General features: G+C 36.8%; 1 protein-coding gene across 1 annotated transcript in view; it reads right to left on the bottom strand.

The window, feature by feature from the left end:
• The window catches only part of CPD (carboxypeptidase D), an 80,088-nt gene that overhangs the window by 40,905 nt on the left and 19,613 nt on the right, over positions 1 to 19,570 (bottom strand). The window contains exons 3-7 of the mRNA XM_077851855.1: positions 6,357 to 6,499; positions 5,605 to 5,774; positions 4,024 to 4,373; positions 3,381 to 3,572; positions 901 to 1,068 (exon numbers count right to left, since the gene is read on the bottom strand). Coding sequence (XP_077707981.1) covers positions 901 to 1,068; positions 3,381 to 3,572; positions 4,024 to 4,373; positions 5,605 to 5,774; positions 6,357 to 6,499 — 1,023 coding nt within the window. The remainder of the gene's footprint in view (positions 1 to 900; positions 1,069 to 3,380; positions 3,573 to 4,023; positions 4,374 to 5,604; positions 5,775 to 6,356; positions 6,500 to 19,570) is intronic.

The raw sequence follows: 19,570 nt of genomic DNA on the forward strand, positions 1-19,570 counted from the left end.
GCTTCTATTACTTAGCATATTTCCAAGTTTCATTTATGTTGTAAAACTCATCAGGACTTCACTGCTTTTCATGTTGAATAATATTCAATTGTATGGGTATACTACATTTTATTTATCCAATCATCAGTCGATGGATATTTGGGTTGTTTCTATTTTTAAGTTATTATGAATAATGCTACTATGAATATTCATGTATAAGTTTACACGTAGACATATGTTTTCAGTTCTTTTTGGTATTTACACTTTCACTCTTACTCACATTGCCCTAGTTGGACATTGTGATTATTTTTAATCTTGACCTCTCATCCTATTCATCTGATCAATTCCTGCTAAATTATATGAAGGTGTGTAAGCCCAAACACTATAGGAGAATGAGGCTATTGTGCTGCAGCTAAATACATAGCAAGGAAAAGATAAGAGAATGTCTTATAAACGTACATGAAAGAGTTTATTTAATTTTAGGGAAGAACAGGACTAAAAATTTCCAGTTCGTTAGTGTTTAATTTTTCTGAATGACAAAGAGTATGTTACCAAACTCCCAGTGAGAGGGATAAATATAAAACACATGTGAGGGATAAATATAAAACACTTGAAGAACTAAGTGAAGGCAGAGGAGAGAGGAGGGCGAGAGGGACAAGGGGAGAGAGAGAGATAGGGAGGAGGGAGAGAGAAGACAGTGGGGAAGGAGTATGGGGGAGGGGAAGAGTGGGAGAGAAAAGGGGGAAATAGCCAGGAAATTGGCTTAAAAAGCAATGAGAAAAGATCTTTATTATTTTCTGCCCTAAAAGCGGTAATAGATACCTGTTTTAAAATACCTAAGACTATAAACAGGTAACATTCCACCAAGATTTTCAAATGCTCTCAACAGGAATTAATTCTGGAATATCAAGTTGCTATTACCTCCATGCAGGTTTGCTGACAGTACAAATGGATAGGACTTCATCCAGCTCATTACAGCAATAGTTTCTGGTTGGGTAGGATCTGTGATCTGAAAGAACTGGTCTGGGAAATTTCGGTTCAGGTCAAAGTTGTTGCTGTTGTTTCTGCCAATTACACTCACTGAATCTCCTGTATGAGAAAGTATTCAAATTTAAGCCATATTTCACTTACATTTTAATCAAACACACTGCTCTTAACTCAAAGGTAAATGTGAACACATCAGTCTTCACTATGATTAATTATCACACTATGATTAAAACATACATTTTTGGGGGCAGCCCGGGTGGCTTGGCAGTTTAGCACCACCTTCAGCCCAGGGCCTGATCCTGGAGGCCTGGGATCGAGTCCCATGTCGGGCTCCTTGCATTGAGCTTGCTTCTCCCTCTGCTTGTGTCTCTGCCTCTCTCTCTCTCTCTCTCTCTCTGTGTGTGTGTCTCTCATGAATAATAAAATCTTTAAAAAAATGCATTTTTTGGTATTGTACATTAAAGAAGTGTTTCTCTTCCAGATCTTTTGAACAGAAAGGTAAAACCATTATTCTTTCATTTCTGTCCTCTGTTCAGACTTTGAGGGGAAAAAAATCCAACTACATAAATTATACTAAAACATTGCTCAAAACAAAAGTATTGCTCAATTGTCAATAATCCATATACAATGATGTGATCACTATGTTCAGTGGACATGACTGATCAGAGGGAGGTTCTATTGAACTGGTATACATGTTAATTAAAATATTGTAAAGAGATAGACCAAATGAAAAGAAGAAAATTGTGACATGCTTACATTAAAGTAATCACAAAAAGGTAGTCAAGGACATGGTTGGAAGTTTAACCTGAAGGAGAAGAAAGGGTTGAATTTAAATTTACTCCCTTTTAATAAGTAATGTGAATCCTATTATATCACTATGATGAGAAAAATTTGCAAGTGAATGAGAAACATCTACTGGAGGGTTCACTATTAGAACAGTTTTATCTCTCAGAAAGGTCTCAAAAGAGGAATATGGAGGGATTTGTGAGGTTGACAAAGAATAAAGTCCTTAGCGAAATGAACTGAATTAAAAAAATGGATTAACCTGGTCATTCATTGGTTGGTTTTCTCAGTGTTCAGTCAGTGAGAGTCATGTGGCTGCATGTTCACATGGTTGGTACCTACTCTACTCACTGGTATGATTGCCTGGAAGGAACCACAGGTTGGGAAGAGAGATTCTCACACTCCTAGTGTTAGGCATAAAGTAGCCCCAGTAAGCAAGTGGCCATGCACCCTGCTCTGACTATACCGCCCAGGAGAGATGAGCCAGAGGAATGGAAAGTCAGTAACTCAGCAGGTTTAGAATATGCATGGGGAATACAACTGGGAGTCAAAATAGAGTCACTGGCTTCAAAAGAGATTTGGTTTGAGTTTTCACCTATGGGATAGTGTTCCCAATACAATAATTTTTTTTTTTTTAAAGATCCAGGTTCCTTTATTTTTTAAATTATTATTATTTTTTATGATAGTCACACAGAGAGAGAGAGAGAGAGAGAGGCAGAGACACAGGCAGAGGGAGAAACAGGCTCCACGCACGGGGAGCCCGACGTGGGATTCGATCCCGGGTCTCCAGGATCACGCCCTGGGCCAAAGGCAGGCGCCAAACCGCTGCGCCACCCAGGGATCCCTCAATACAATAATTTAACAAAAATTATGTTACACTGTAATTTTTAAAAATAATTAAATTTATTTTATTAAGTTATTATTAATCAAAGAATTAAGTTACCTAAAATTATTCCATTTTTTAAAAAAAGATTTTATTTAATTATTCATGACAGACACAGAGAGAGAGAGGGGCAGAGTCATAGGCAGAGGGAGAAGCAGGCTCCATGCAGGGAGCCCAATGCAGGACTCAATACTGGGACTCCAGGATCATGCCCTGAGCCGAAGGCAGACGCTCAACCGCTGAGCCACCCAGGCGTCCCTATAATTATTCTTAAAATGGAAAAATGTATCAAAAATTTGTATTATATTTTAGGCAATAAGAGCCATTACCACAGTGAAGAACTCCATTAAATATAAAATTGATATCATAATTGTTGAATGAACTAGCCTATCTTAAAAGAATACAAAAGCGGGGATCCCTGGGTGGCGCAGCGGTTTGGCGCCTGCCTTTCGCCCGGGGCACGATCCTGGAGACCCGGGATCGAGTCCCACATCGGGCTCCCGGTTCATGGAGCCTGCTTCTCCCTCTGCCTGTGTCTCTGCCTCTCTGTCTCTCTCTGTGTGACTATCATGAATAAATAAATAAAATCTTAAAAAAAAAAAAAAAAAAGAATACAAAAGCCAGAACAAAATAAATTATAAGACAAAATAAGAAGAAATTCCAAGGAAATAACTAGTTCAAATTCTACTCCCAAAAAATCCTTATGATAATCAAAAAAGTTAAGCATTAATAGACAGCTATTCTTTACCTTCCTGGGCCTTTTCATATCCATCAGGATTCATGGATGGCATAAGGTGAATTCTAGTGCTGCGAACCAAATCTGTTACTTCAGGGTCTGTTCCAAAATTCTTACAAAGGTATTCAATGAGGTTCAATAATAGTTCTCGTCCAACCACTTCATTTCCATGCATATTTCCAATGTACTTAAATTCTGGTTCACCTGAAAATAAGATAATTACATAGAAGAGTTTTTTCCTTTTTATTTTATCACAGACTCTATTTTTTTCCCCAAAATATGTAAGGCCCTGAACCAAAAATTTTAGAAAAGACATACTTTGGCAAAAGAAGCAGGAAAAAGTATCTTATAAAGCAGCTTCCTTACTAAGATATACATCTGAGCAGGCTCAAAGCATATACACACATGCACATGCCATATAATATGAAAATAAAAATATTATCAGCAGAAAAAAATATAATCTATCCAGTATATTAAATACTGTGCCAGATATGGATTATGAAATGGATTTTTTCCTTTTCTTGCAAAAGATTGGTTACATTTTCTTTGTTCCAGTTATACCTACTATAAGTTATCCTTCTAGATGAAACACAGAACTATGGTACATAGCTCTGAGAGGCATTACTGAAATTATGTATAAGACCACACCAATTACCTGGTTCATGGACACCTGGATTATCAGATATCTCCATTACATAAAGTTCTCTTGACTCTACTGATTTTCCCAGTGAATAAAGCCGGGTGATGTTGGGATATTCATTGGCAAACCTTCTCAAGAATATTTCCATATCAGGGAAATGGTGGTGGTGAAAGTCCTTTGGTTGAATTGGTTGTTGGAAGGGTTGTGTTCCAGGAAGATTACTAAGCAGAGCAACTGTGCTAGCAGTTACTACCATCTCAGTTGTGTCAGGGATTACCGAAGCCACAGTCGGCCGAAGGGAAAAATTCACCTTTGTGGCTGGTCCTTCTTTCACTATTATATTATTAATAGTCAGTGGCATATACCTGAAAAAAAATTTTTTTGTAAAAGTAGGTGGCTTGGAGTTAAATTCAAACACACAATGCTTTAACATTATAAAAGCACAACAGGTTTTTCATTCTCTTATACTTAGTGGTCTATCAAAACTCAAACTGAAAAAAGGTAAATGGGTAAATTCAAGTCTTTTAGAATATGATCTCAGAGAATCCCAGGTTAATAAGTCTTTAAAGAACTATTTCTCTTACCCTCTTCTCAATTCCACACATTAGAATGCTTACCAAAAATTACATGCAAAGGAGAGAATAATATGAAAGACTGTAACCATTACTACATTACTCAAAGAAGGGATAAATCATCCAATTCTTTGCAATACCTTATCAAACTGACATTCCAACTAGTTTCCCAAATAGTAAAGTTCAAACTAAATGAAACATTTTCAATTAAATCCTTAGCAAACTGAGCTTCCAGAAAAGTGTCCAGGGGAGGTAAGAAACCATTCATTTCATATATTAGAAAGCTGATGATAATACAGCTCTTTAAAATGTCTTTCCCAGGGCAGCCCGGGTGGCTCAGCGGTTTAGTGCCGTCTTCAGCACAGGGCGTGATCCTGGAGACCCAGGATGGAGTCCCACATCAAGCTCCCTGCATGGAGTCTGCTTCTCCCTCTACCTGTGTCTCTGCATCTGTGTGTGTGTGTGTGTATCTCTCATGAATAAATAAGATCTTAAAATGTCTTTCCCTGGGACACCTGTGTGGCTCAGTGGATGAGCGTCTGCCTTCGGCTGAGGGGGTGTAATACCGGAGTCCGTCCCGGGATTAAGTCCTGCATTGGACTCCCTCCTGGGAGCCCACTTCTCCCTCTGCCTATGTCTCTGCCTCTCTCTCTCTGTGTCTCTTGTGAATAAATAAAATTTTTAAAAATATGAAATAAATAAAATAAAATGTCTTTCCCAGAGCTCCAAGTTTCTTCTACTCTGGTACTCAATTAGCTTTAAGGTAATGCTTTACACAGCTGATTGTCTTTTTAAGCTTTTAAAACTATCCTTCCTGACACTTTTACAATTATGCTTCATATCCAGTTATACTGTTAGAGTATGTGACAAAAGACTCCACAATACTATTTTCTCACTATAAAGGAGGGAAAAATCAGAAAACAAGGAAAAATAAAAGCCAGATACAGTAAATAACATTTCTTAGACTGTATTTCTCTCTTAGCTATAAACAGAAGCTTGATATTTTTAAAGTCTAAATTCTTACCCAGTTAAAACAGCTGTAATGTTGTAAGTTCCAGGAACAAGTAATCTGTGGAAATCACCAAATCTACCTGTTGTGATATTATGATTAATACCAGCCACTGAGATGGTTGCGTTCTCTAAGCCAGATCCCGTCACTGAATCTTTAACAAATCCTTTAACTCCAATATGGACCTAAAAAAAACAAGAATCAAAGTAGGCTGCTCAAAGACAATTTGGAAGGCAAGAGAAAACAACCTCTCTGCACTGATGCTAGAATTTCTTTAAAAAATAAGGTTACTTTTCTATTTCTCTGAAATATTTTTCAATGCCTCCAAGTGAAAATAAAATATAGACAATATGAAATTCTTAAATTTAAGTCATATGTGTCTGACATCTAGGCCAGTAATATGCTTTTGAAATTCCTTCTCCTCCAACGTAGGCTTCTAATTTTTTCAACAAGGAATAGTTTTTCATTAAGTAATAATTTCTGGTATATTCAATAATATATTACCCTGCTCAATATTTAAATTAAACTGATGTCCATGACTGATATAGTAGTAAAGGCTCTCTAGCAAATATGATCACACGACATTGTAAGAACCTGACAGTAAAGGTTTGGCTAATTATTTTAGCCTATAAATGCGTTCTAAGATAATCAGAGAAAGCCCTCCAGAGGAAAAGAACTGTTAAAGATTGCTACTCATATGCAAATAAATTTCTCCCTTATGTCATTCATTATTTCTATACCCCAACCTTCCAGTCTGCTACTTTTACCTTTTCAATCAATGTGATCAAAGACTCACGATTGTTCTCCCATTCTTGTCGAAGCTGTGAAGCAGGTGGGTACTTGCAACAAGACAGTTCTAATGTAATCTCAAAACAGTTGGCCCATACATAATTGTAATCTTGCATACCACCTGTAACATAAAGGAAAAAATAAGTTTACTCTCAGAATTCTACCCTCAAAAAGACCAAAAAAATTAAATCAGCCACCTTTACATCTATAAATTTTCTTTTCATAAAATTGTTTGAAGTTGGGGAATATTCTTAGATTATAGAGGACACTAAGGAAGGTTAAAAGAATATACACTGAAAAGGAATATACATAAAGGAAATAAATTTGACTGACAGGATGAACAGTTATGAAGAGCACAAACATATCAATTAATAACAACAGTAATAATGATAACAGCTCTACATTTGGGTGTTTACCATATGCCAGACCTGTTCTATGAGCTTTAAGAGTATTAACATTTAATCTTTACAAGTGTATAAGGTAGGTATTATTATTTCACCCATTTTACAAATGTAAGATGTAGGATACAGAGAGGTTAAGATTTTTAACAGCATGCATGAAAAGTACACATGATCTTAAAGTTGTGAAGAATGTTCACGCCAAAGCACTATTAAGTGCCTACTTTTCTAACTGTATTCCCCTTTATCAAGAAGGTGGCAAGAAAAAAAGAAAGGCCAAATCTAGGGTGATGCAGCTACATAAATCAGGGAGGGAGGTGGAAAAACACAACAAATCCTTTCAAAATGTGTTCAGTGGAAGAGAGAAGTAAAAGGGGGAGTAAGAATATCTACAGCCAACTACCTTCACCACTTCTATACACATAGAAGCCTACACACTCATTATGTAGAAAGTTTATTATAACCTTATCGTTTCTGTCACTTGCTTTTTTTTAATAGACTTTATTTTTTAGGGCAATTTTAGGTTCACAGCAAAACTGAGCAGAAGGTACAAAGATTTTCCTTTACCCCCTGCCCCTATACAAGCATGAGCTACCTCATCAACATTTGCAACAGAGTGGTACATTTATTAAAACTGATGATCCTACATTGTTGACATATCCTTACCACCCAAAGTTCATAAATTACATTAGGATTCACTCTTATTATTATATATTCTATGGGTTTTGACACATGTATAATGACGTTTCTACCATTACTGTATCATCTAGAGTAGTTTTACTGCCCTAAAAATCCATTGTGCCCCACCTATTAACCCCCTCCTACTCCCTAACCTTTGGTAACCATTTATCTTTTTACTATTTCCATATGGCTTTGCCTTTTCCAGAATGTCATTTAGTTGGAATCATACAGTATATAACCTTTTCAGATTGGTTTCTTTCATTTAGTAATAGGTATTTAAAGTTCCTCTATGTCTTTTCATGACTTGATAGTTTTCTTTTTAGTGCTAAATGATATGCCATTGTCTGGATGTACCAGTTTATTTTACCCATTCACCTACTGAAGGATGTGTTGGTTGCTTCCAAATTTTGACAATTATGAATTAAGTCACCATAAACATCCGTTTGCAGATTTTTGTGTGAACGTAAGTTTTCAACTCCTTTGAGTAAACACCAACGAGCATAGTTGCTAGATCATATAGTAAGAATATGTTCAGTTTTTTTAGAAAACACCAAACTGTAAAAAAAAAAAAAAAAAAAAAAAAAAAAGAAAACACCAAACTGTTTTCCAAAGTGGTTTGTAGCATTTTGCATTCCACTACCACCAATGAAAGAGTTTCTATTGCTTCACATCTTCATCAGCATTTGTTGTCAGTGTTCTGGATTTTGGCCATTCTGGTACGAGTGTAGTAGTAACTTGTTGCTTTAATTTGCATTTTCCTGATGACATGAAATATGGGACATCTTTCATGTTTTGGTTTTTTAAGATTTTATTTATTTATTCATATGAGACGCACAGAGAGAGGCAGAGACATGGGCAGAGGGAGAAGCAAGCTCGCCAAGGGGAGCCCAATGCAGGACTTGATTCCAGGACCTGGGGATCACAATCTGAGCCAAAGGCAGACACAACCACTGAGCCACCCAGATGCCCCATCTTTTCATGTTTTTTTTTAAAGATTTTATTTATTGAGAGACAAAGAGAGAAAAAGAGAGAGAGAGTGCATGAGCAGGGGGAAAGGCAAAGGGAGAGGGATAGCAGACTCCCCACTGAGTAGGGAGCCCTTTGCAGGGCTCAGTACAGGACACTGGATCATGACCTGAGCCAAAGGCAGCTGCTTAACTGACTGAGCCATCACAGCGCCCACATCCTTTCATGTTTATTTGCCACCTGTATAACTCTTTTTATTTAAAGATTTTATTAATTTGAGAGAAATAGAATAAGCGAGCAAGCAGGTAGGGGGAGAAGCAGAGGGAGAGGGACAAGTAGACTCTGTGCTGAGCACAGAGCCCAATGCAGGGCTCAGTCCCACAACTCTTAGATCAAGATGTGTGCCCAAATCAAAAGTCAGACAGTTAACTGAGACACCCAGGCATCCTTGCCACCTATCTAACTTCTTTGGTAAGGTGTCTGTTTTTTGCCCACTTTTTAATCAAGTTTTTTTTTCTTATTGTTTAGTTTTAAGAATTCTTCATGTATTTTAGATAACAGTCCTTTATCAGATGTGGTTTCTTCCCTTTGGGGGCAGAATAATATTCCATTGTATGTGTATACCATGTTTTCTTTATCCAAATGTCAATGGACCTTTAAGTTGTCTCTTGGCAATTGTTAAATAATACTGCAGTGAAGATGGATGTGCAAATATCTTTTCAAGATCCTGCTTCAATTTTTTTGTATAGGTACTCAGAAGCAGGATTACTGAATCATACGATAATTCTATTTCTAACTTTTTGAGGAAGTTCCATACTGTTTTCTATAGTGGCTGCACTATTTTTATATTCCCGCCAACCATGCAAAGGGTTCCAAATTCTCCACATCTTTACTATTTTGTTTTTTTGGTATTTATTTTTTATAATGACCATCTCAAAGGAGTGTAAGGTGATGAGTCATTGAGGTTATGATCTGCTTTTCCCAATTAGTGATAATGAGCATCTTTTCATATGCTTATTGGCCATTTGTATATTTTCTTTGAAGAAATGCCTATTCATATCCTTTGCCCATTCTTTAATCAGATTATTTGTGGGTTTTCTTTTTTGAATTGCAGTTCTTTATATATTCTAAATATTAAACCATTATCAGATATATGGTTCTCGAATATTTTCCATAGGCTGCTTTTTCTTATACTGTTGATCGCTTTCCTTGCTGCACAGGACATTGGAGGGTTTTGAACAGGGATATGATATGATCTAAGCCACTTTTTTTTTTTTTGAAGTAGGCTCTCCACTCAGTGTGGAGCCTAATGCAGGGCTTGAACTCATGACCCTGAGGATCAAGACCTAAGCTGAGATCAAGAGTTGGACACGACCAACTGAGCCACTCAAGTGCCCCATGAATTGCTTTTTAAAAAGATCATTTTGACTGCTGTGTGGAAAATGACTGGGGTCAGGGAGCAAAGGGGAAGCAGAGTGAAGAATTAGAGAAGAAAAGGATGGTAACTAGGTTGGTAGTAGACATGAAGCAGACAGATTTGGATATAGAAAGGACTTTTTTATACAGAATCAAGGATGACTTTTAGATTTTTGGTGAGAGGAAACTAGGGAGATAGTGGTGCCATAACTATCTGAAAGGATAAGAACAAAGGAAAAAGCTATGACATCTCTAAGCTCTGTCCTTGGTCCTCTTCTCTTACTTATTCCCTTCATGTCTCATGTAGTCCCATGGTTTAAATATTATCTATAGGCTGACAACTCTCAAATTTCTATCTCTAGCCTATATCTCTTTCCCAGACTCCAGACTTGTACAACCAATTGCCTATTCAACATCTCTACTTGGATATCACAATCTTAACATATATTCATCGTCTCTAAACCTGCTCTACCTGCAGTCTCTCCTATCAGGGCTAATGGCACTTCCATCCCTCCAGTTGCTCAGGCCAAAAGCCTTTGGAGTCACATTCCAATCTAAAGCATTAGAAAATCATTCTAGCTCTAAATTCAAAATCCAGAAACCAAAGATTTCTGCTCACCTCCATGGCTGCTGCCCTTGTACAAGCGACCATCCTCTCTGCCTGGATTTCTTCAATCACTCTTTATGGGTCTCCCTGTACCTGCCCTAGCCCTTCTATCAACAGAGATGTCAGATTAATTCTGTTAAAATGTAAGTCAGATGTTACTTTTCTGTACAATGACTCCCTTTTTCATTCTGACTAAAAGCCAGTTTTTATAGTCGTCAAAGGCCTTACATGACTTGTCTTCTACCATTTTCCTTTGCCCTTTAACGTCCTTTCATACTCTCCCATCACTGGCTCTGCATCTGCCACAACGACTTCCCTGCAGTTCACTGGATATACTAGCTATCTCCTGACTTTGGGTCTTTGCTCTAGCTATTCCCTTTGCCTGGTATGCTCTTCTTCCAGATATCCCTGCTTGATTCATTCCCTCACCTCTAGCTTTTTGTTCCAATTTCAACTTGACTTCCCCCATTTAAGTTGCTCCTCTCCTCAGCACTGTCCCCAAGCCCATCCCACCAACACTCATAATTCTGCTCACCGTTCTGTACTTTTTCTTTTTTCTACAGTACTTAACAATTTACCTATTAAGTTTATTATTTACTGCCTATTTCTCTCTACTAGATTATAAGCAACACAGAGCAGAAATATTTGTTGCACCCACTGATGGATATTCCAAGCACTAGAGCAGTATCTGGCACACAGTAGTCCTTCAGTAAATATTTGATGAAGGAATAAAACTAGGCAATTAGGGGATCCCTGGGTGGCACAGCGGTTTGGCGCCTGCCTTTGGCCCAGGGCGCAATCCTGGAGACCCAGGATCGAGTCCCATGTCGGGCTCCCGGTGTATGGAGCCTGCTTCTCCCTCTGCCTGTGTCTCTGCCTCTCTCTCTCTCTCTGTGTGTGTGACTATCATAAATTTAAAAAACAAATTAAAAAAAAACTAGGCAATTAAAATTTGTTTTGAATGTATTAAATTTGAGATGCCCCTTGAACATCTATGTAAGGATGTCAAATAGAGGTTGTCTTCCAGAATATATGCAAGTTTATAACCATTACAAGCCCAGTAACTTGGTCTTAAGCCTTTTTTTAGAAGGCAAGGTATCCATCTTTTGGCTTTCTCTTATTGTCCAGCATCTTGGCACTCACTTTGGGTCTGGTATCTATGATCATCTTTGGTTAACTCTCACTTGTATGTACACATGTGAAATACACATAGTAGTTATCATATATAATATTTTATTTCTTTTAAAGATTTTATTTATTTGAGAAAGGGAAGGAGAAAGAGAGAGCATGAGTAAGGGGGAGGGACAGAGGGAGAAGCCAACTCCCTGATGAGCAGGGAGCCTGATGTGGGGCTCCATCTCAGGACCCTAAGATTATGACCTGAGTTGAAGGCAGATGCTTAACCAACAGAGCCACCCAGACACCCCATACATATTTAGTAACTTTTTCCAATTTTGTACTATATTGGTCATAATACAATGGTCATTATGTTTAAGATATTATACTAAGATTATAAGATTTATAAATAAGAGACATACCTTCACTCATAGTCTAGTTTTGGTGAGGAAGCAGAACACAGAATACATAAAAATTACAATCTCAGAGCAATGCGAGTGTGGATTAATATGTTTTTTGCATATGTAAAATTTAATAGCTGTTTTAAATTGCAAACATGGCCAACTCATATTTTAATTATGCCGAAGGCAGTGAAGTAGACTACTTACAACACTATAATCACCTGGCTTGAGTCTTGGCATCTTTTGTCTGTCCCTTAATTGTCTTCAGTAGCAATTTAAGAAACGCTAGCTAAGAGCAACAAGAAGACCAAGTTTACAGTAATATGTTGAAATATTATCTAATCAGCTTTTTAGACTTAGCTTTAATAGTACTGTAACTAGTCAGTGCCAATTAATGACACACAGAAATATATTCCCAGGGTAAGAGTGGAGAGGAAGAATAGAAGTCTTTGAAAAAGAAGACTTCAAGAGAAGAAATTACAGGGGCACCTGGGTGGCACGATTGGTGAAGGGTCTGCCTTCAGCTCAGGTCATGATCTCAGAGTCCTGGGATCCAGCCCCACATCAGGCTCCCTGCTCATCAGGAAGTCTGCTTCTTCTTCTCCTTTTACTCCTCCCCCCTGCTTATGCTTTCTCTCTCAAATAAATAAATAAAATATTTTTAAAAAGACCAAGAGAGAAGTTACATTTAGTGGCCTCTAGTCCCATAGATCACATAGTGTTGCAAATTTTTTTTTATCATATAACTACAGACAATCTAAAACTAAATGTCAGATTCATGGAGACAAAACTCTTTTCGTAGGTCCTATAGATTTGAGGAAGTATTACAGTGAATAGTGTACCTAACTGTAACACATCTTTGTGGAATCAATTGTAGCCTCACAGTATAGAATCTAGGAGAAATACAAAATATTAATTGAATCTTGGCATACGCTCTCCAAGTTTTCCTGTGATAAGACCCTATTTAACAGAAAGCCATGTAAATATTGGAAATAAAAGGATGATCACACTACATAGAAACAATACAAAAATTAATTCCTTTCCCATATTTCAGCAATAATCAGAAAGCATAACAGAAAAAAAGATCTCAGCAACAAAACCCACAACACACATAAGATTAAATATAATAAAATGGGGATCCCTGGGTGGCGCAGCGGTTTGGCGCCTGCCTTTGGCCCAGGGCGCGATCCTGGAGACCCGGGATCGAATCCCACATCAGGCTCCTGGTGCATGGAGCCTGCTTCTCCCTCTGCCTGTGTCTCTGCCTCTCTCTCTCTCTGTGACTATCATAAAAAAAAATAAAATAAAATAAAATAAAATAAAATAAAATAAAATAAAATAAAATAAAAATAAATATAATAAAATGTATAATACTAAGTAACATAAAATTTTAATGAGGGATGTAGATTTCATGCTTCTAGATAGGAGGCTTATAAAAATATCAAATTTCCTTGAAATTAATTTATAAATACTACACAGAAAAATAGATTTTTATTCCAAGTGGACAAAATGATCTAAAATTTAGAAAAACAAATGGATGAGAATATCCAAGACAACATTAAAAAATAAGAATGACAATAGGGACTTGCATTGCTACATATTAAAATGTCTTAAAACTGTACTTACTAAGGCAGTACAGTTAAGATCAAAATAAACAGACCAATAGAACAAAGCAGAAAGCACAGTAACAAAAACATTTGCAATAACAAAATGATTAAAGATACATTTAAAACCGATGGGTAATGAATTAGTCAGTAATTATTACATGAACAACTGGTTAACCATGTGACAAAAAATAGAGGGGAGGTTTATTTCATATCATACCAAATAAGTGCTTAAATCCATATGGAATGATGTAACAATGGGATCGTAAACAAAACTGGAAGCCAACAGAAATATTTTCATAGTCTCAGGATGAGAACCTTTCCGAGTATGACAACAAAATAGTACAAAAGCATAAAAGGAAAAAAATGATGGATTTAACTGGTAACAATTGTAAAATATTGGTTAATCAAAAAACAATCTTAAAAATAGTTTTAAAAAAGAGACCAAAAAAACCTCATAAAATAAGGGAATTTAGAACATTCCTGAGTAATAATTCAAAAACTATGTGTATGAAATCTTCAAAAAAGGTATGACCCTAACATAGAAATTTCTTTTTCAGGAATTTATTCCAAGATAATAGCTACAAGGATGAGAATTATAGTGTTTAAATTGAAAGAGAATAAAACTGGAAACAACCTGAATGTCCAAAAATGGTGGGTCAGTATATAAATTATTATATAAAATAAGCTACTATGCAACTATTTAAGGTGTTGTGGACATATATTTATGGGCATGGTATTTACCATATAACAAACAAGATTACAAAACAGCATATAAAGATAAATCTTATTTCATGATACTTAAATTTTATTCTTCTTTGAAACATACAGTTTCTCAAAAACTATACTCAAACTATCCTCAAAACAATACTCCCCTATACTCAAGTATGAGTTAACTGATCAATCAAAACAATTTTGACAATCTCTCTAATCAACATACTGCTATATAGTGTTTTTTTTAATCAGGTTTATTGAGTCATATAGTTTATATACTGTAAAAGTCATCCCTTTTAAGTACATAGTGCAATGTGTACATTCATATAAGCCCCACCACAATCAAGATGCATAACATTTATAACATCCCAGGAAGTTCCCTTCCCCCCAGCTCCCAGGCTCTGGGCAACCACTAATCTAATTTCTTTGCCTATATTTTTGCCTTCTCCAGAATGTCATATAAATGAAATCATGTAGTGTGAAGCCTTTTGTATGAGGCTACTTTCATTCAGCACAATGCTTTTGAGGTTCATTCATATTGTTGCATATATAAATTCTACTTTTTTTTTTAAAGATTTTATTTATTTATTCGTGACAGACACAGGGGGGCGGGGGGGAGACAGGCAGAGACACAGGCAGAGGCAGAAGCAGGCTCCATGCAAGGAGCCTGACATGGGACCCGACACGCCCTGGGCTGAAGGCGGAGCTAAAACGCTGAGCCACTGGGGCTGTCCTAAGTTGTACTTTTTATTACTATGTATCCCCTCGCATGGATATAGTACAATTTATTTATCCATTCACATTCGATGGGTATTTGAGTTGTTTTCAGTTTGGTGATTATAAATAGAGCTGTACAGAGATCTTAGTGTGGGTATATATTTTCATGGTTTTTTTTGGATAAATATCTAGGAGTGGCATGGCTGAGTCATACAGTAAAAGTTTAACTTTATAAGAAACTGTCAAACTGCTTTCCAAAGTGGCTTACCATTTCACATTCCTACCAGCAGTACATGAATGTCCCAGTTGCCCTGCATCCTCACCTAACAAACTGCTCAAGCAACTGTTCGGACTTTTTAACTGGAAGTATTCTAGTAGGTGTGTAGTGGGGTCTCACTGTAGTTTTAATTTGTATTTCCCTGACCACAGATAATACTGCACATCCCTTCATGTCTTTATTTATCATCTATATTAGGAGACCTTGGAGACTAGGGACTATTGGTGATATCTTAGAGAGGAAGGACCTTAAGAAAGGGATCCCATAAAGTTGTCTATGAACTCCTGGGTTCAATCTTGAACTGCACATGTGTGGGTATGATCCTAAACAACATACCAAAAGCACGGAGAACTGAATTACAAAACAGATCACCGCCTAGCTCCCAGACTGGTCCTTAGGAGATGAGTACATAGAACAGATCTGAACAGAATCACAAAAGTTTTGAAAATTGATATTGCAATCACAGCCCACAGGAGGCAAGTCAAAACTTAAAATGGAGCCTAACTGGGTCATTCATTGCTAAAACAAAAAAAGAAATTATCATCTTTATAGAATTTAAACAAGACTCAGATCTCATAAGATCTAAAATTTCCAGTCTATAACTCAACATTATTTTACATTCAAAGAACCAGGAAAATGTCAAACACTTGAAAGGAAAAAATAATGATGAGATACCAACTCCAAGGTGACCTAGATGTTGGAATTATCACACTAACCTTAAAGCAGTTATTTTAGCCGTACTACAAGGAAGTAGGATGAACCATTCTTGAAATAAAAAACAGAAGATATAAAGAAGAACAAAGAGGAAATTTCAGAACTGAAAAATATAATGACCAAAAATTTAAAATTTACTGGATGAATTCAACAGAAGAATGGAATCGACAAAGGGAAAGAATGAGTTAAGTTATAGACAGACAGGTAGAAATTACCTAATGTGAACAACAGAGAAGAAAAAGAATAATTTTAGGGACAAAGGTCTACCCATGGGTCTGACATTCTTGTCACTGGAATCTGAGGGCAGAAAAAGGGCACAATGGAAGAAGAAGGAGGAGGAGGAGGAGGAGGAGAAGAAGAAGAAGAGGAGGAGGAGGAGGAGGAGGAGGAGGAGGAGAAAGAAGAAGTAGTAGTAGTAGTAGTAATGATGGCTATTAACTCCCCAAATTTGGCAAAAGACATAAACTTCGATTTCAAGAAACTCAGTAAATCCCAAACAGGATAAATTAAAAAAAAAAAAAAAAAAAAGAAAGCCTAGATACTTCATAACCAAACTTCTAAAAACCAAAGACAAAGGAAAAAGTCTTGAAAGCAGTAAGAGGAAAATGATATGCTCATATGGGGAACAACAGTCCAAATGACTGAATTTCTTCATTGAAAGCCATGGAGGCCCGAAGGCAAGAGCACAGAACATTTAAAAGGAAAAAAACCTGTCAACCCAATACCTAGAGTTTTATAACCAGTGAAAAAGGCAAAAATGGACATTCTCAGTGAAGAAAAACTAAAGAATCCATCACAAACCAACTTGCTTTAAAAGAAATGCTAAAGAAACTTATTCAGGTAAAAAAGAAATGATACCAGAGAGAAACTTGGAACCTCTAGAATGAAAGAACAACAGAAATGGTAAATATCTAGGTAAATATAATAAACTATTTTTTTCCTCTTAAGTTCTTTAAAATATGTATGACAATTGAAAACAAAAATCCTAACATTGGTGAGGTTTTCAATGAATATACACATAACCAAATAAAGTGGTGGAGGGTACAATGTGGTGGTTAAGATTTGTGCATTCCTCCTGAAGTCGTAAAATATCAACCCTATGTAGAACTATGAAAAGTTAAGTGTGACCCAGCAATTGCACTAATGGGTATTTACCCCAAAAGATACAGATGTAGTGAAACGCCGGGGCATCTGCACCCCAATGTTCATAGCAGCAACATCCTCAATAACCAAACTATGGAAGGAGCCACAATGTCCTTCCACAAATGAATGGATAAAGAAGATGCGGTATATATACCGGTGTATAGATACACACACACACACACACACACACACACACACACTGGAATATTACTTAGCCATCATAAAGGATAAATACCTACCATTTACATAGACATGGATGGAACTGGAGGGTATTAGCTGAGTGAAATAAGTCAGAGAAGGACAATCATCATATGGTTTCAGTCATATGGGGAATATAAGAAATAGTGAAAGGGATTATAAGGGAAAGGAGGGGAACTGAGTGAGAAAAATTAGAGAAGGAGACAAACCATGAGAGACTCCTAACTCTGGGAAACAAACAAAGGTTGTGGAAGGGGAGGTGGGCGGAGGGGTTGGGGTAACTGGGTGACAGGCACTGAGGAGGGCACTTGATGGGAGAGCACTGGATTTTATATTATATGTTGGCAAATCGAACTTCAATAAAAACAAATGGAAAAGAAAAAAAGTTAAGTGTGTAAATTGTAACTCCTAGAGCAACCACCAAAATAAACTATACAAAGGAGATATAGTAAAAAACACAGAGATAAAATACGAAACATTTAAACAATCCTGTAGAAGACAAGAAAGAGGAAGCCGCAGAATAAACACCAGAGGGAATAAAGAGGAAAATAATTTAAAAAGTAGACTTAAATCCAAACATATCAATAATTATATCCAGTGTAAATGGTATAAACATACCGACTAAAAGACAAATTGTCAAATGAATTTAAAAACAAGAGCCAGGGACACCTGGGTGACTCAGTGGTTGAGCATCAGCCTTCAGCTCAGGTCATAATCGGGAGTCCTGGGATCAAGTCTGCATGGGGCTCCCTGCAGGTAGCCTGCTTCTCCCTCTGCCTGTGTCTCTTCCTCTCTCTGTGCCTCTCATGAATAAATAAATAAAATCTTTTTTAAAAATTAAAATAAATAAAATATTTTTTAAAAACACACACAAAAAAACCCCACAAGAGCCAATTCCATGCTGTCTATAAGAAACTCACTTAAAATGTAATGGCATAGGTAAGTTAAAAGTAAAAGAATGGAAAAAGACATACTATGCAAACATAGAACAAAAGGAAAATGGAGGGGCTATAGTAGTATAGTAGTATCAGCTAAAGTAGATTTCAGAACAAGGAACAGTGCCAGAGATAAAGAGGATATTACATAATGATAAAAGGATCAATTGACCAAGAAAACATTACAATTCAACTTCACCATCAACTAGATCTAAATGACATTTATAGCACATCCCACCCAACAACAGTAGCATACACATTCTTTTTCAAGTATAAATGTAATATTCATCAAGACAGACAATATCCTGGGTTATAAAACAGACTTAACAAATGTAAAAGAACTGAAATCATACAAGGTATATTCTTTGATATGATGGAATTACACAGAAATTAGTATTAGAGGGCTACATATAGGATATCCTTTTTAAAAATTTATTTGAGAGAGAGAGAGAGAGAGAGACCGTGCACAAGCATGGGGAGTGGCAGGCAGGCAAAGGGAGAAGGAGAAGCAGACTCCCCCTTGAGCAGGAAGCCCAATGTGGGACTCAATCCCAAGATCCCCGGGATCAAGATAGGAGCTGAAGGCAGCCGCTCAACCAACTGAGCCACCCAGGTGCCCAAGAATCCTTTTTTTTTTTTTAAAGATTTTATTTATTTATTCATGAGAGACACACAGAGAAAGGCAGAGACACAGGCAGAGGGAGACACAGGCTCCCCACGGGGAGCCGGAAGTAGAACTCTGTCCCAGGACCATAGGATCATGACCTGAGCCAAAGGCAAGCGCTCAACCACTGAACCACCCAGGCGTCCCAGGATATCCTTTTCTTAATGAAATCTCATAAAAGTAAAGCATATTTCCTCTAAGCCTATAATAATAAACTATTCTCAGAAAGCAACTGTTAAGTTGTGGTGTCTACCCAATCTACCTATTTCTAAACTCATAGGAACCCACCAATGTGAATAGTAGCAAACTAACCTTTATTTGCAACACAAAAAAAGATAAAGCTACCCTAAGTTTAGAATGTCACAAAGTTTTTATTCACCAACTTCGCTTCAGTTTAGAAATTACATTTTTAAAATCATCTAAAAAAAAAACTGGAAGCAAATGAAGATGTTAATTGAGTATTATGAATAACTTGGGATTTTTTTTTTGTGAGATGCTACAAATAGGCATTATTTGTTATCTGTGTTAAACTTAACATTTATTTTCCCAATACTAAATGTCAAAGACTCTGAGTAAGTAACTGATTTAGATCTTGTTGTCTTGATTTTTCCCTCAACAACAACAAAAAACCCTCCCTATAC

This window comes from Canis aureus, chromosome 16, assembly GCF_053574225.1.
Source record: "Canis aureus isolate CA01 chromosome 16, VMU_Caureus_v.1.0, whole genome shotgun sequence".
Classification (NCBI taxonomy): Eukaryota; Metazoa; Chordata; class Mammalia; order Carnivora; family Canidae; genus Canis; species Canis aureus.